The following is a 12,684-nucleotide window of genomic DNA, read 5'->3' as shown; positions in this document are numbered from 1 at the left end:
TGAAAATATTTTTGAGCTTGTGTTCACCACAGACCTTATTTCAGGCGTTTAACCAAAATCCCATTCAATAAAACCCATTGACTTCAGGATGAAAGAACCGGAAGTGCTAAAATGCTAACTCGTTTCCGGGTTTTTTGCGTACAAATGACGTCATCACTCTACGTATCAATAAAACATAAACTAATACTAATGATTTATGCTCTTTTTGTAAAATGAGAAAGAGTTGGTGACGCATTTGTTTTTTCAATGTAAAATTATCCATGGAGAGAATTGGTAGAATTTACCTTTAATTCAGTAAAGATTAAATACTATTTTACATTAAAGGATATCATTGTGTATTATGAAAACAACGTTAGCAAAGGTCTTGAATACATTGTGAATTTATTTATACTAATGGCAACATTTTATATACATAACCAAAAGTATGTTTATGTATATAGTGGAATTTGATTGTTTTATATCTTCTCTGAAATTGTTAAAAAGAAACAAAAAGTCATTAACATGTTTAAATATTACAATATAATTTTCGGATCCCCTGTTACCAATTAATGCCACACTTTGTTTTGTACTATTGTATGCTGTGCTATGTTTGTTACTTGCTCGGTTTTCAATTAAAAAAAAGTAAATAAAAAAAAAAACACTAACAAACGGGAAGGCATATAAATGATTTAACGCTTATGCTGTCTTCCTCCAGAGATTTTTTAAATCACAGCACGTGGTATACTTCCGAGATACAACCCTCCGTTTTTATCCCGTTTTAGGAAAACCTTTAAATTATTTATTTATTTATTTATTTATTTATTCCTTGTGATTGGGCGCAACCTAGCTAGCCGAAGTTCGCATATTAACAGTAACGTCATGAACACGATTTAAACACTTTACAATAAATGTCAAAGCAAAGGTTATTGTCGCCTAGGCAACCGAACACGCCTCGCTAAAAAATGCAGCCGTTTGTGGCCACGCCCCTCGCTACACCGCCATTTGAGAGCTCTTGTACATATCCATCCATCCATCCATCTATCCATATACTATACCGCTTATACTTACTGGGTCACAGGGAACCTGGAGCCTATCTCAGGGAGCATGGGGCACAAGGCAGGGTACACCCTGGACAGGGTGCCAGTCCATCACAAGGCACACTCATATACATACTCACACACCCATTCATACACTACGGACACTTTGGACATGCCAATCAGCCTACCATGCATGTCTTTGGACTGGAGGAGGAAACCGGAGGAACAAGTTATTATGGCCGTGCTTGATAACCTAAATAAAAAATTACACAATTATTTTGTATTATTCCTTATGTACCAAGAAAATACTTCTTTGTTGTTTGTTTTATCATTACAAGTGAATGTCTATTATGTAAGGGATAAAACACTCAGTGTCATGCTGTTAGTGGAAAATAATCAACGCTGGTGTGATATTTCCTCATTTGAATTATCTTGAAGAGGAATCATCTGGCCATAAATGAAACACTTTATTCATCTTACTGTACCATGTAAAGAGAGATTTTACTGCCCAACTGCAATGATTTGTTGAAGACACCAGATGTGTGTTTTAAAAATGTTTAATTGTTCAATTTACAAAAAAAGAAGAAGTCAAAAGCTGTAGAACCTGGCCATGCCTTTGTTTACATTATTTAGTATTATTATGTTATTTAAAAAAAAAGCTATAGATCTGAATGAAGTATTATAAAGCTGAATATCCTACATTTATACTAAATTCAAGCATGGGCTCTGTCTCAAATTGCATACTATGGACTCCATTCTTACACTATGCACTACGTATTCGATTACCTAGTGCCTGGATGTTTGTAGAGCAGTAACATCTCAAGTACACTAACGTCACATCATGTCAGAAAATCCTCCACGGCAACAACCGTCCATTTAACAATCCAAAATGGCCGCTAGAAACCTTACTCTGTTGAAAAATTCAAACAGAAATAGCCTCTGAAGGCTTCACTCCCTCTTGTACGTAACGCACGATGTGACTCACGGGTGCAAAAAAAAACCTTCCAACAGTCCATGCTTCATGTCTCTGAGGCTCATTCATCCAGATATTAATAGTGCGTTACATCTCACTGAGATTCTTCACAATAATCACGGTAAAAGTATGCAATTTGAGACAAAGTCATGGTCAAACATACATAAACACACGCATTTGTTACCCAACTGTTTTGTTTCTTCTTGAGTAACCGAATAATCATGACGATGCCCCTTGACCCCATGCACAGCGCTGGGCACTGGGGTCAAATGGCATCTGAACAGGAAGTGATACTTGAACAGAGGCTGTGTTTAGAGTTTGGGCATCCTGGCAGCGTTGAGGCACATTGCTACGCACGAGGCTCCGGACGCATAGCGCATCTCTCTTAACATGCCATTCCACTGCTTTTTGTCCTCCTCGTATCTGAGCACACACACACACACACACACACACACAGAAGAATGATTTAATGTACAAACACTAGATTTCAGTTCTATTTGGCATGCACTCTCATCCCTGAACATTAGTCGTGGTTTTCATGGTTGCATCCTGTTTGTCATCTTATAAAAACAGAGAAGACCGTAGTTTTTCTGGATCATGTTCACATACGGCTTCTTCTTTGCATGATAGAGCTTTAACCAGCGTTTGTGGAAGGCACGGTGAACTGTGTTCACAGACGATGAGTTCTGGAGGTGTTTCTGAGCCCATGCAGTGATTTCCATTACAGAATCATGTCTGTTTTTAATGCAGTGCCGCCTGAGAGCCTGAAGATCACGGGCATGCGATACTGATTTTCACCCTTGTCCCTTGCGCGCAGAGATTTCGCCAGATTCTTGGAACCTTTTGATGATATTATGTGCTGTAGACGATGAGATATTCATAGCCATCACAATTTTACATTGAGGGATATTATTCCGAAATTGTTCCACAAATCGTAGGCGCAGTTTTTCGCAGATTGGTGAACCTCTGCCTATCTTTACTTCTGAAAGATTCCGCCTCTCTAATATCCTCTTTTTATACCCAATCATCTTACTGACCTGTTCCCAATTAACCTCCAGCTGTTCCTTTTTACTAACACTTACTTTTCCAGCATTTTGTTGCCCCGTCCCAACTTTTCTGATTACGTGTTGCAGCCATCGAATTCTAAATGACCTTATTTTCTTCTTAAAACGGTACATTTCCTCAGTTTAAACATTTGATATATTTTCTGTGTTCTATTGTGAATAACATACGGGTTTATGAGATTCCCAAACGATCACGCTCTGTTTTCATTTACATTTATTTACATTTTACACAGCGTCCCGACTTTCTTGGAATTAGGGTTGTACGTCGCAAAATGCTTTTGCGCGTGAAAACTGTAAGTTTGTGACGTTTACGTAATTCTGAGGTATTCAAACTGTCACGAAATTCAGGCGTGAGACGGGGGGGTTGATATTTAAATGAGCACATCGTAATGTGGAACGCCCATATCTTTCGCAATTTCATTTCGTAATGCCGGTTTATTTAATGGCGTTAAAAATAAACGGTCAAATCCTGTCCCACGAGAATAACTCCAAGGTGTATCTTCAGAAAAACTTACTGCCACACGTCGGTGATCTCAGAAGGTCCGACTTCTTTGCTCTCCAGCTCTACAATGGCGAAGCCTCCGACGGCGTAGAGATTCCCACCGCTGCTCATCAGGTTCACAGAGCTGCGTTCCTGCGGGAACTCCGTGAACGTGTCCCATCTATGAAAAAAACAAAACAAGATACACCCTAGTAACATTTATTTCTTACTAATGTATATTTACAGTACTGTCATGTATAGCAGGGAATTTCTGTCCCATCAGCTATCGCTAATCAATATATATCTACTTTAACATAGATAACGGTTATAATCATGTCACAGTTACAGTTATATAGCGCTTTTCTAGTCATTCAAAGCGCTTTACATAGTATTGGGGGGGAGGGGGGGTGTCGTCAACCACCACTAGTGTGTAGCTTCCACATGGATGATGCGACGGCAGCCATATTGCGCCAGAACGCCCACCACACACTCGCTATTAGTGGAGTGGAGAGTAGCTAATTCAGGGATGGAGATTATTAGGGGGCCGTGATAGAGAAGGACCAATGGGGGGATTTCGCCAGGACATTGGGGTCATACCCCTACTCTTTATGAAAAGTGTCCTGGGATCACGTCTCATGTACTTGTTAGTTGCGAAGTCGTAGATCTCAGAATTGGCGGTCAATCCATCCTCGTTAACTCCTCCGGTGACGATAATTTTGCCGTTGTGCACCACAGCACCGAACATGGCTCTGGGGGTCTTCATACCGGAGAGCTCTCTCCATTCAGACTGCTTGTGGTTATACATGAACATCTTGTTTATAGCTTTACTGAAAGACAGAGAGACAGAAAGCGACATCATGAGTGTAAACATCATAAATCACGATCCATTATCGTTGGGTTACACCACAGAGCAGTTCATTCGATTCGTGTGCTATAGCGGCACGGCTATGACGTGGATCTGATTCTGAACGTCAAGGCAAATGAAAAGTATGTATTAACTTGCATGGTGGACATACACATCACATTTTCTCTGCCTATATATGACAAAGTATATATATGTGGCACCAATATATGAGAAAAGTGTGTTGAGATGTTGGAGATTTTGTAACCCAGGCTGTACAGGATTTTCTAGAGTGTTTTTGTGATTGTTGCGACCAAAGATGTTTGATGTTGCTGCAGATTTTTTTTCCCCGAAATTTTCCATGCGACTTGGGGAATTTTTTGTGCTTTATTTTTTGTAAAAATACTCGACGTGGCGAAATTGCAGTCGCACTAAATTGTTCTGCACGGCCTTTCGCAGTGATGTTTGTTGGTAAATCAGAACTTTTAGCTGTACTCATGTCCGACACACGTGACTGAATGCGTGTTGTGATGATGTCACATGGTGAGATTGTGCTTTGCTTTTTTTCAGTTTTGTGACAAGCTGAACTCTCTCTCACACACACACACACACACACACACACACACAGACTCACTTGTCATCTGTCTTGCCCCCGATGCAGTAGACCAGGCCGTTGTGTGAGACCACTGAGTGGCCATGGATGCGCAGGGGAAGTTTCTTTGTCTCACTCCATTTCATCTTCCTGTAAAGAGAGACCAATGTGTGATTAACTTTGCCTTGTCACATCTCTCTGTCTGTCTGTCTGTCTGTTTATTCTTCTGTCTGTTGGTCTGTATATGTTATTGCCTGTCTCCATGTCTGTATATATTTATGTCTATCTATATTTTTCTGTCAGTATTTGTCTGTCTGTCTAAATTTTTAGTTATTATTAAATAAATAATATTAAATTATCTATCTATCTATCTATCTATCTATCTATCTATCTATGTGTCTATCTATCTGTCTGTTTGTTTCTGCCTGTCTATCTATCTATCTATCTATCTATCTATCTATCTGTGTCTGCCTGTCTATCTATCTATCTATCTATCTATCTGTGTCTGCCTGTCTATCTATCTATCTATCTATCTATCTATCTATCTGTGTCTGCCTGTCTATCTATCTATCTATCTATCTATCTGTGTCTGCCTGTCTATTTATCTATCTATCTATCTATCTATCTGTGTCTGCCTGTCTATCTATCTATCTGTCTATCTATCTATCTATCTATCTATCTATCTGTCTGTCTGTCTGTGTCTGCCTGTCTATCTATCTATATATCTGTCTGTCTGTCTGTCTGTCTGTAGAGTGTATGTTAGCTGGTTGTATGCTTGAACACACTGAACTTTGTGGTGTTTATATAAATTATATAAAGAATAAATCTCAGGAACTCACTCAGTGTCGTAACACATGACCGAGTCGAGCGACTCGTTGGTCTGCAGATCTTTTCCAGCAATAGCAAAAATCAGATTCCCATTTTCCCCTAAGCCGAAAAGACAGCGGGGACTCGGCATGGGGGGCAGCGCCAACCAATCAGCTGCGAGTGCATCCAGCTACACAATAAAGACAAGCCATGATAATCACAGGCTTAATATTTAACATCTTATTGTAGATTTCAGCTTAAAAGAAGGTGCAGTTTTCCCTTCGGAGTATAATGATTATTTAGAGCCTCTTCAGACCTCCTGTAAATAACGCTACCACTGCGTTTGTGCTCCAATCACATTGCTCTGATCTTTTCACATTTTCAGATGACTCCCTTTTATTTCCATGCGAATTAGACTATTTTGCGATCGCATATAAACCGAGTATTGTCCCTTTTATGTGTAATTTACCCTTTAATGCGTTGAGTGCTTTTTAAAATGCATCCTTAATCGCCTGTAATATGCTGTATAATAACACAGTCCCCTTTTAGTAATGTTGAATCCATTTTAAACGCGAGAATCCTGTAAAAACGTCACTCTAGTTTATTATTAGCTGACTGCGATATTCAGTTTAATATCACACCACTATATACAAGCCAGGTCACTGAGTGTAATGTCTAATTTTGCTACACCAAGACTACTGCGTCATTACTGTTGTACAAATCTTCGCTAGCATTTTAGCGTTAAAAAATGCAGAGGTTGGTCTGTTAATAACTACAATGCTATAGTTATAACACTGAGTATCAGTATTATTAGTAGTGGAATCATACTGTAGCAGGACGAATTACAACACATTATAGCATTTATCACTAGACATGTGCTGTGATGATGTTTGACGGAAGATCGTGCCTTATAAATATAGGCTATTGCTTTGCGATTTAGAAACTATTGGGCAATGGGGCTTACTTTCAATTATCAAATGAGATTTGTGGCTTAACAGGGGGGAAATAAATCACAATTGCAAATACATTTCACATTTTGTCATGTGACCTTTGAGAAATAATACATTGTATTGACTAGGAATAAACCTAGGTATCAAAAAATGGTCACAAATAGCGTTTAGTGTATTATTAATTCACTATAAAGCCAGGTTGGCTTTATAGTGGTTTTATCATTACTGTATACACATGATATAGCTTTAAAATGTACCAGTTGCTCTTTTTGATTTTATGCTACTTAGTTATTAGCCGAATGAAATATCTTTTACTACCATTTGATTTAAAAAAATAAAAAGAATTTAATCATTTCCTTGGATTCTATGCAATTATTCATTTTCAGCATATTATTCAGTAACTACAACGACAATAACAGGAAGTAAAGGCACGACTGCACGCCTTACAGCTATCTACAACTCGACATGTCAGTGAATGTTGCTTAGCTAGCTGAGTTGGCTAGTTATTAATGTTATTAACTAACTATAGTTAGTTAATGTTAGTTAGTTCGATCACATTAGCCATGATATCTAACTACAAGTTGGTATTTTGTTTGGTATTACGTTACTTAGATATTTAAGTTAGATTGTGGTTAATATTATATTAGTTACCTACCTAAAAAAAAATAGCTTAGCTAGCTAAAAGGTAATGTCAGTTAAGATAGCTAGCGGGTACTATTAATTAGCTAGATAACTTCGGTTAGCTAGTCGCTGATGTCAGTAAGCTAGATAAGGTTAATCAAAATAGCTCGTGATTGATCTTAGTTAGTTAAATATTGTTAGCTAAGCAGATAATTGCTAGTGAAATAATGGTTGTAAAAGTAAACCTCAGATAATTAGCGGCTAATATTAGTCGCCTAGCGAACAGTAAATAAGTTAGCTAGTGGTTCATTTTAGCTAGCTAGATTGGAACCAAACTAAATTGGACGTTGAGAGGTGAATACTATTAACCATCCGTTTTATTCAGTGGTGATTGATTTATTAACTACCTGATAGAAGTAGCACTGAAGAGGATTCTCTTTGTTGTCCTCGTCAACAAACAGGCCGCCGATGACGTAGAGCTCGTTTTTCTTGGTGCAAATGCTCACATGGTTTTTTGGCACTTGCTCAGCCATAGCAGCGAGGAAGCACTCGTTTTCTCCGACGTCGTACGCTACTGCCGCCGTATCGTTGACCATGAGGATCAGATTGCGCCTGTACATCCCCAATCTCTTATTATCATTCAGGTAACCTGGTAGAAGCTCTTCCTCATCCTCCTCTTCTCCTTCCTTCTTCTCCTTCTTTTTCCTCTCGGGCAGTTTTCCCTTGAAGGCGTCTCGGATGACCTGCAGTTTCTTCTGGAGCTCGGGATCGGCCTTGATGATGTCATCGGTTTCCACCTTCTCCTTGAAGTACTTTTCAGGCAGCAGACGGAAACGGATACACTCGAACGCATCTACAAGCGCCTTAGCTCGCTTCTCTTTGTCACTGCGCACCCATTTCAAGACTGCCTCGAACACCGTTTCCTCCTTCGCGACATTCAGGACGTCGCTACCGATCAAGGCGAAGAGCTCGTGTGGTGCCAGCTGAAGGAACTCCTCCTCCTTGGCGAGGCTCTCGAAGCGGTCGGCGCTGTAGTCGCGGGCAGCTACGGCCAACCTCGGTACATTGAGGACCAGTCCGAGTCTGAAGATGGCAAGGCAGTTAGACAGGGAGAGCTTCTTCTGGAGGTAGTTTACACACACGGTGAACACGGATGGGATCTGGAAACGGTTTGCAAGCGCGAAAATCTCCTGAACGTTTCCGTCTGTGAGCTCAATCTCGGCTGAGTAAAGGTACTTGATGATCATGTCCAGGATGTTGGGGTCCACGTCGTCCAAGGACACTTCTTTGAGGTCTTCTTTGACCTTGCCGTCCTCAGAGAAGAAGATGTCCCTGAAGTACGGGCTGCATGCGGCCAGAATGAGGCGGTGGCATGGGAAGCAGCGATCTCCTACCTTAAGAGTGCAGTCCACAAACTTGTTCTCGTTCAGGAGCTCCTTCAAGCCATCCTGGAGCAGAGTGCTCTGGAACAGACGCAGCTCTTCCTGCAGGGCTTTCGGATCCATTCTCAAAGAGGACAAGGAGAAAAAGAGAAAAGAAGAGGAGAAGGTGGCTGCACTCCTGCTTGCCACGCCGTCCCGACCGGAAAAGGACAGGGTGGCGAAAAGCTTGCCGGTCTGAAGGGGCTGATATTTAATCTGCTCGTTCTAAATTTAACCTGCACCCTCCCTCTGTTCTACCCCCCTCGGCCAAATGTGACAGCACCTCAGAACTGCAGCTGTCACCTAAAACAGGCTCCACAGAGATTCCCAGGGATTCAATACACAATGACCAAAGCTTTATTCCTATAGCTCAGAGATACCATATAAGTTTGGACACACAGCGATGGTTTTGTGAGCAGTTTGTGGAGTAAATATGCATTTTATTTGTGTGTGTGTGTGTCTGAATGCTAACATGTCTCAGGTCAGAGTGACAGTGATGAGAAACGGCTGCTGCAACAGGTGACAGCTTTCAGCTGCGACGCCACAGGATACTTACAGCTCCACTTAGCAGACTTACCTTAATGACCTTAATGTTAAATTAATTCAATTCCAATTCAATTCAATTTGATTTGTATAGCGCTTTTAACAATGGACATTGTCTCAAAGCAGCTTTACAGAAACATATAAACACAGGATAGAGATTTTAAGTGTGTGGATTTATCCCTATTGAGTGAGACGGTGGTGACGTAGTGAGGTCATCTGGGTAACGACGCATAGTGTGAAAGTAAAAGAAAGTTCATTATGGTTTTTATATGAAGTCTGTTTGTTGAACTAGTCCACCGGTTTATTTTTTGTTCTTTAATTTGTCACCTATCTTTATATACAGTATATGTAAATTTATATAGTATATAAACCATAAATCTACAGTTATGCTTAGAAAGCATGGAAATTAAACAATGGGCAATCAATGACAAATCATTCAAGTGAATCATACAGAAAGGACATTTTGTATTTATTTATTTATTTATTTATATTTATTTGTACACATTTTATAGTTCAGACTTAAAACGGCAATTATAATACCCTGTCTTGAACCCATGTTTGTGAAATAAGGACGTGTGAACGGCTGTTGTGCCTACAGATTGTTCTTAGACCGAGAGGACTGTGTGCTACGCTAGAGACAGAACTAAAATTAACAACGACCTCACCACAAGAAGGTTTGTGAGTATGTGTGGGCATGTTTTTATATCTTGCTGGGGACCAAATAACCCCACAAGGATAGAAATATCTGGCAGTTTGGCCTTTGGCGTGTCCTGACGAGGAAAATTGCCCTTTTCCTTGTTTCGGTTACTGAGGTTAAGGTTTTAGGGTGAGATTTAGGCATAGTGATAATTAGCTGCATTGGGCTGTAAGACAAACGTGTGTGTGTGTGTGTGTGTGTGTGTGTGTTGGGGGTGGGAAGACGGTGTAACCGAAGCCAGTCTAAGACAGAGGTGGTGGTGGTGGAGGGCGGGGGGGTGTGTGTGTCGGTCTCTCACTCATACACACAGCTCAGATAATCAGTTCGTTTACATGGACGACAATAATCCGATATGAACCCGATTAAGACGATACTCTGATTAAGAAACTTCCATGTAAACAGCGATTATTGATGACCTTAATCCGAATAAAGTCAAATCGAATTAAGACGTGTGGCGTACTCCTACTTTAATCGCATTATCGACCATTCATTCACACTCACTACTTCCTCCGTGCAATTACTTCCCATTGACTGTGTACAAATCGAAGGAAACGTATAACTGTGTTTTCATGTCATTCTCTCATACACGACCCCTCCTTAAACGTGTATAGAGACATATACAAATAAATAAAGCTTGGACGGAAGTAGCAGAGATCTCTGACACCTCTGGTTAGTTCACATAGCGAGTAGAGTTAGCCTATATATAATTTAGAAATTAAATATAAAGCACTATTGTTTCTCATTGGAACTAAAAAATAAAAAAAAAAAATAAAAAAAAAACACTGGACAGTACATGCTGACAAACGACAACAATGATCAGGATCAGGATAAAGATTGTAAACCTTTTTATTACAAAAGTTTGCTGCGTGAAACTAGAATATTACAAACAACATTAAAGGCATATTGACAAAAAAATAAAATAAAATAAAAAAAAAGTATAGCTTAAACACATATGTGGAAGTTAGATGTTACATTGGCAGTGCTGATTATGAAACACGGCTTGTTCACAGCTATTCTAACGATCATAACACACAGGCCGTAATGCATTAAACAGAAGAACTATAAATATCCCTGTCGTTTCGCAAAAATCCAGACATCCGAGTCAGTTAACACACACCATTAACATTTTTATCAAGTTAGATATTTCCAAAATTCCATCAGTCTTCACCAGTCTTAAATCAGTGTCCTTTTTGACCGCAAGCCGTGACAATAACAGATAACACATACCAACTTAATATACTACTTATGTAAGGAATAGAAACACTTGTGGCCTGTTAATAATAATAATAATAATAATAATAATAATAATAATAAGCAACAGTATGAGTGATGAAGTTCACCCCAAATTTGAAAATTTTCTTATAACAGCACAATCCAAAGCGTTTTATTCCTCTTATACTGTAAGCTACAACTTCTTCTTCTTCTTTCCTGAAGACCTTCCCATGGCAAAAAACCTAAATTTACAGCTTTACCTCTAACTATTACAAAGTGTCACTCACACTGGAGACTCCTTCCATAAACGGTAAAATAAACGTCTCCTCACAGAAAACTATATAACTGATGAAACATTGTTCTTTGTTAAATAACAGCACATTCTTCGCCGTTTAAAAAAAAAAAAATCTGTCTATGTGTAGCGTATACCATACAAGTCCCTGTGTGATATAGAAACGACATAGGAATGTATCAGACCGAGCGCGTTCATCTAAACCTGTGATTGACCTTCTGACCAATCAGAATCGAGAATCCTTGTAGCACAACGCTGTGCTACAAGTTGAAAAAATAAAAATAAAAAGTCTTAACGTGCACCTATTATGCTTTTTTCAAATATTCCCTTTCATGTAGTGTGTTATATACGTAGCTGTTTGTGAATGTAAAAAGTCTGCAAAGTTTCAAATATCGACGCGCACGACCAACGGCGTTATCGACTCCCAAAAGAAGGAATCGATTCTGAACGGCTGAAACGACTCGCTAGTGATTCCAGACTTTACTTCCTGTACAAACCTACGTAGGTTTATAACAAGAAGCCCCGCCTCTGGTCTTCATCACCTGCACGCTGACAGCGGTAGACCAATCACGACAGACTGGGATGTCTGACCAATCAGAGCAGAGTATGCTCTCTGAGAGGAAGAGTTTAGAATGAATCATTTAGAACGGATCATTGAATGAGTCGTTTGTGACACTGGGGGAAAAAAAGGTAACGCTGCAGTTTAAATGATGAGCACGTTAAAGTGTTTTTTGACCTCGGATGCGTGTAAATCTATCGTATGAGACCTTTAAAACAAAATTAGGCACGTTTCAAACCCATAATAGGTGCGCTTTAAACAATAATTGTCAACCAAATAAAATTTTCGATTGATTTTTGATGCAATAAACATAGTTCTGATGGGTCACTCTGATGGTACACCTGACCTCTATTTACAGGTGCTGCAGTAAAAACAGTTTAATACAGTAAGTCCAGTACTTAAGGATATAAAGTATTTACAGGACAAATCACTGCTGTGGAGCTTTGAAAAAGGAAACCTATTTAAGCCATTTACACAGATGAGGTATTGCAGATATTTATAACAGTCAATAAAGGTCAATGTCATGGCATCAGCATCCTCAATGGTCCTCATCCTGTGGGGGAAAAAAACAGGGATGATCGTTAAGCCTTATTTAGCTCTAAATAAGTGTGTGTG

The 12,684-nt window shown here is 39.5% G+C and overlaps 2 protein-coding genes across 2 annotated transcripts in view; both read right to left on the bottom strand.

The window, feature by feature from the left end:
- Positions 1 to 1,557: 1,557 nt before the first annotated feature.
- On the bottom strand, positions 1,558 to 9,341 carry klhl41b (kelch-like family member 41b). The gene is made up of 6 exons (XM_053636973.1): positions 7,753 to 9,341; positions 5,807 to 5,964; positions 5,010 to 5,117; positions 4,176 to 4,361; positions 3,569 to 3,715; positions 1,558 to 2,412 (listed from the first exon to the last, which is right to left on the bottom strand). The coding sequence occupies exons 1-6, from the start codon at positions 8,848 to 8,850 to the stop codon at positions 2,301 to 2,303; spliced, it is 1,809 nt and encodes a 602-aa protein (XP_053492948.1). The 5' UTR covers positions 8,851 to 9,341; the 3' UTR covers positions 1,558 to 2,300.
- A 981-nt stretch (positions 9,342 to 10,322) lies between these two features.
- Positions 10,323 to 12,684, bottom strand: part of col28a2b (collagen, type XXVIII, alpha 2b) — a 44,661-nt gene continuing 42,299 nt past the window's right edge. The window contains exon 36 of the mRNA XM_053636355.1: positions 10,323 to 12,622. Coding sequence (XP_053492330.1) covers positions 12,618 to 12,622 — 5 coding nt within the window. The 3' untranslated portion in view covers positions 10,323 to 12,617. The remainder of the gene's footprint in view (positions 12,623 to 12,684) is intronic.

The sequence above is a fragment of the Ictalurus furcatus genome, chromosome 11 (genome assembly GCF_023375685.1).
Source record: "Ictalurus furcatus strain D&B chromosome 11, Billie_1.0, whole genome shotgun sequence".
NCBI classification, from domain to species: Eukaryota; Metazoa; Chordata; class Actinopteri; order Siluriformes; family Ictaluridae; genus Ictalurus; species Ictalurus furcatus.
Note: the sequence above shows the minus strand (reverse complement) of the source record. Positions and strands in the feature narration are given on the sequence as shown.

Excerpts from the sequence above, each read along its gene's own strand:
- klhl41b (XM_053636973.1), bottom strand. The coding sequence starts at position 8,850 with ATGGATCCGAAAGCCCTGCAGGAAGAGCTGCGTCTGTTCCAGAGCACT. Across the intron at positions 5,965-7,752 it reads TTCAGTGCTACTTCTATCAG|CTGGATGCACTCGCAGCTGA; the intron begins GTAGTTAATAAA and ends TTTATTGTGTAG. Across the intron at positions 4,362-5,009 it reads GGGGGCAAGACAGATGACAA|TAAAGCTATAAACAAGATGT; the intron begins GTGAGTCTGTGT and ends TCTGTCTTTCAG.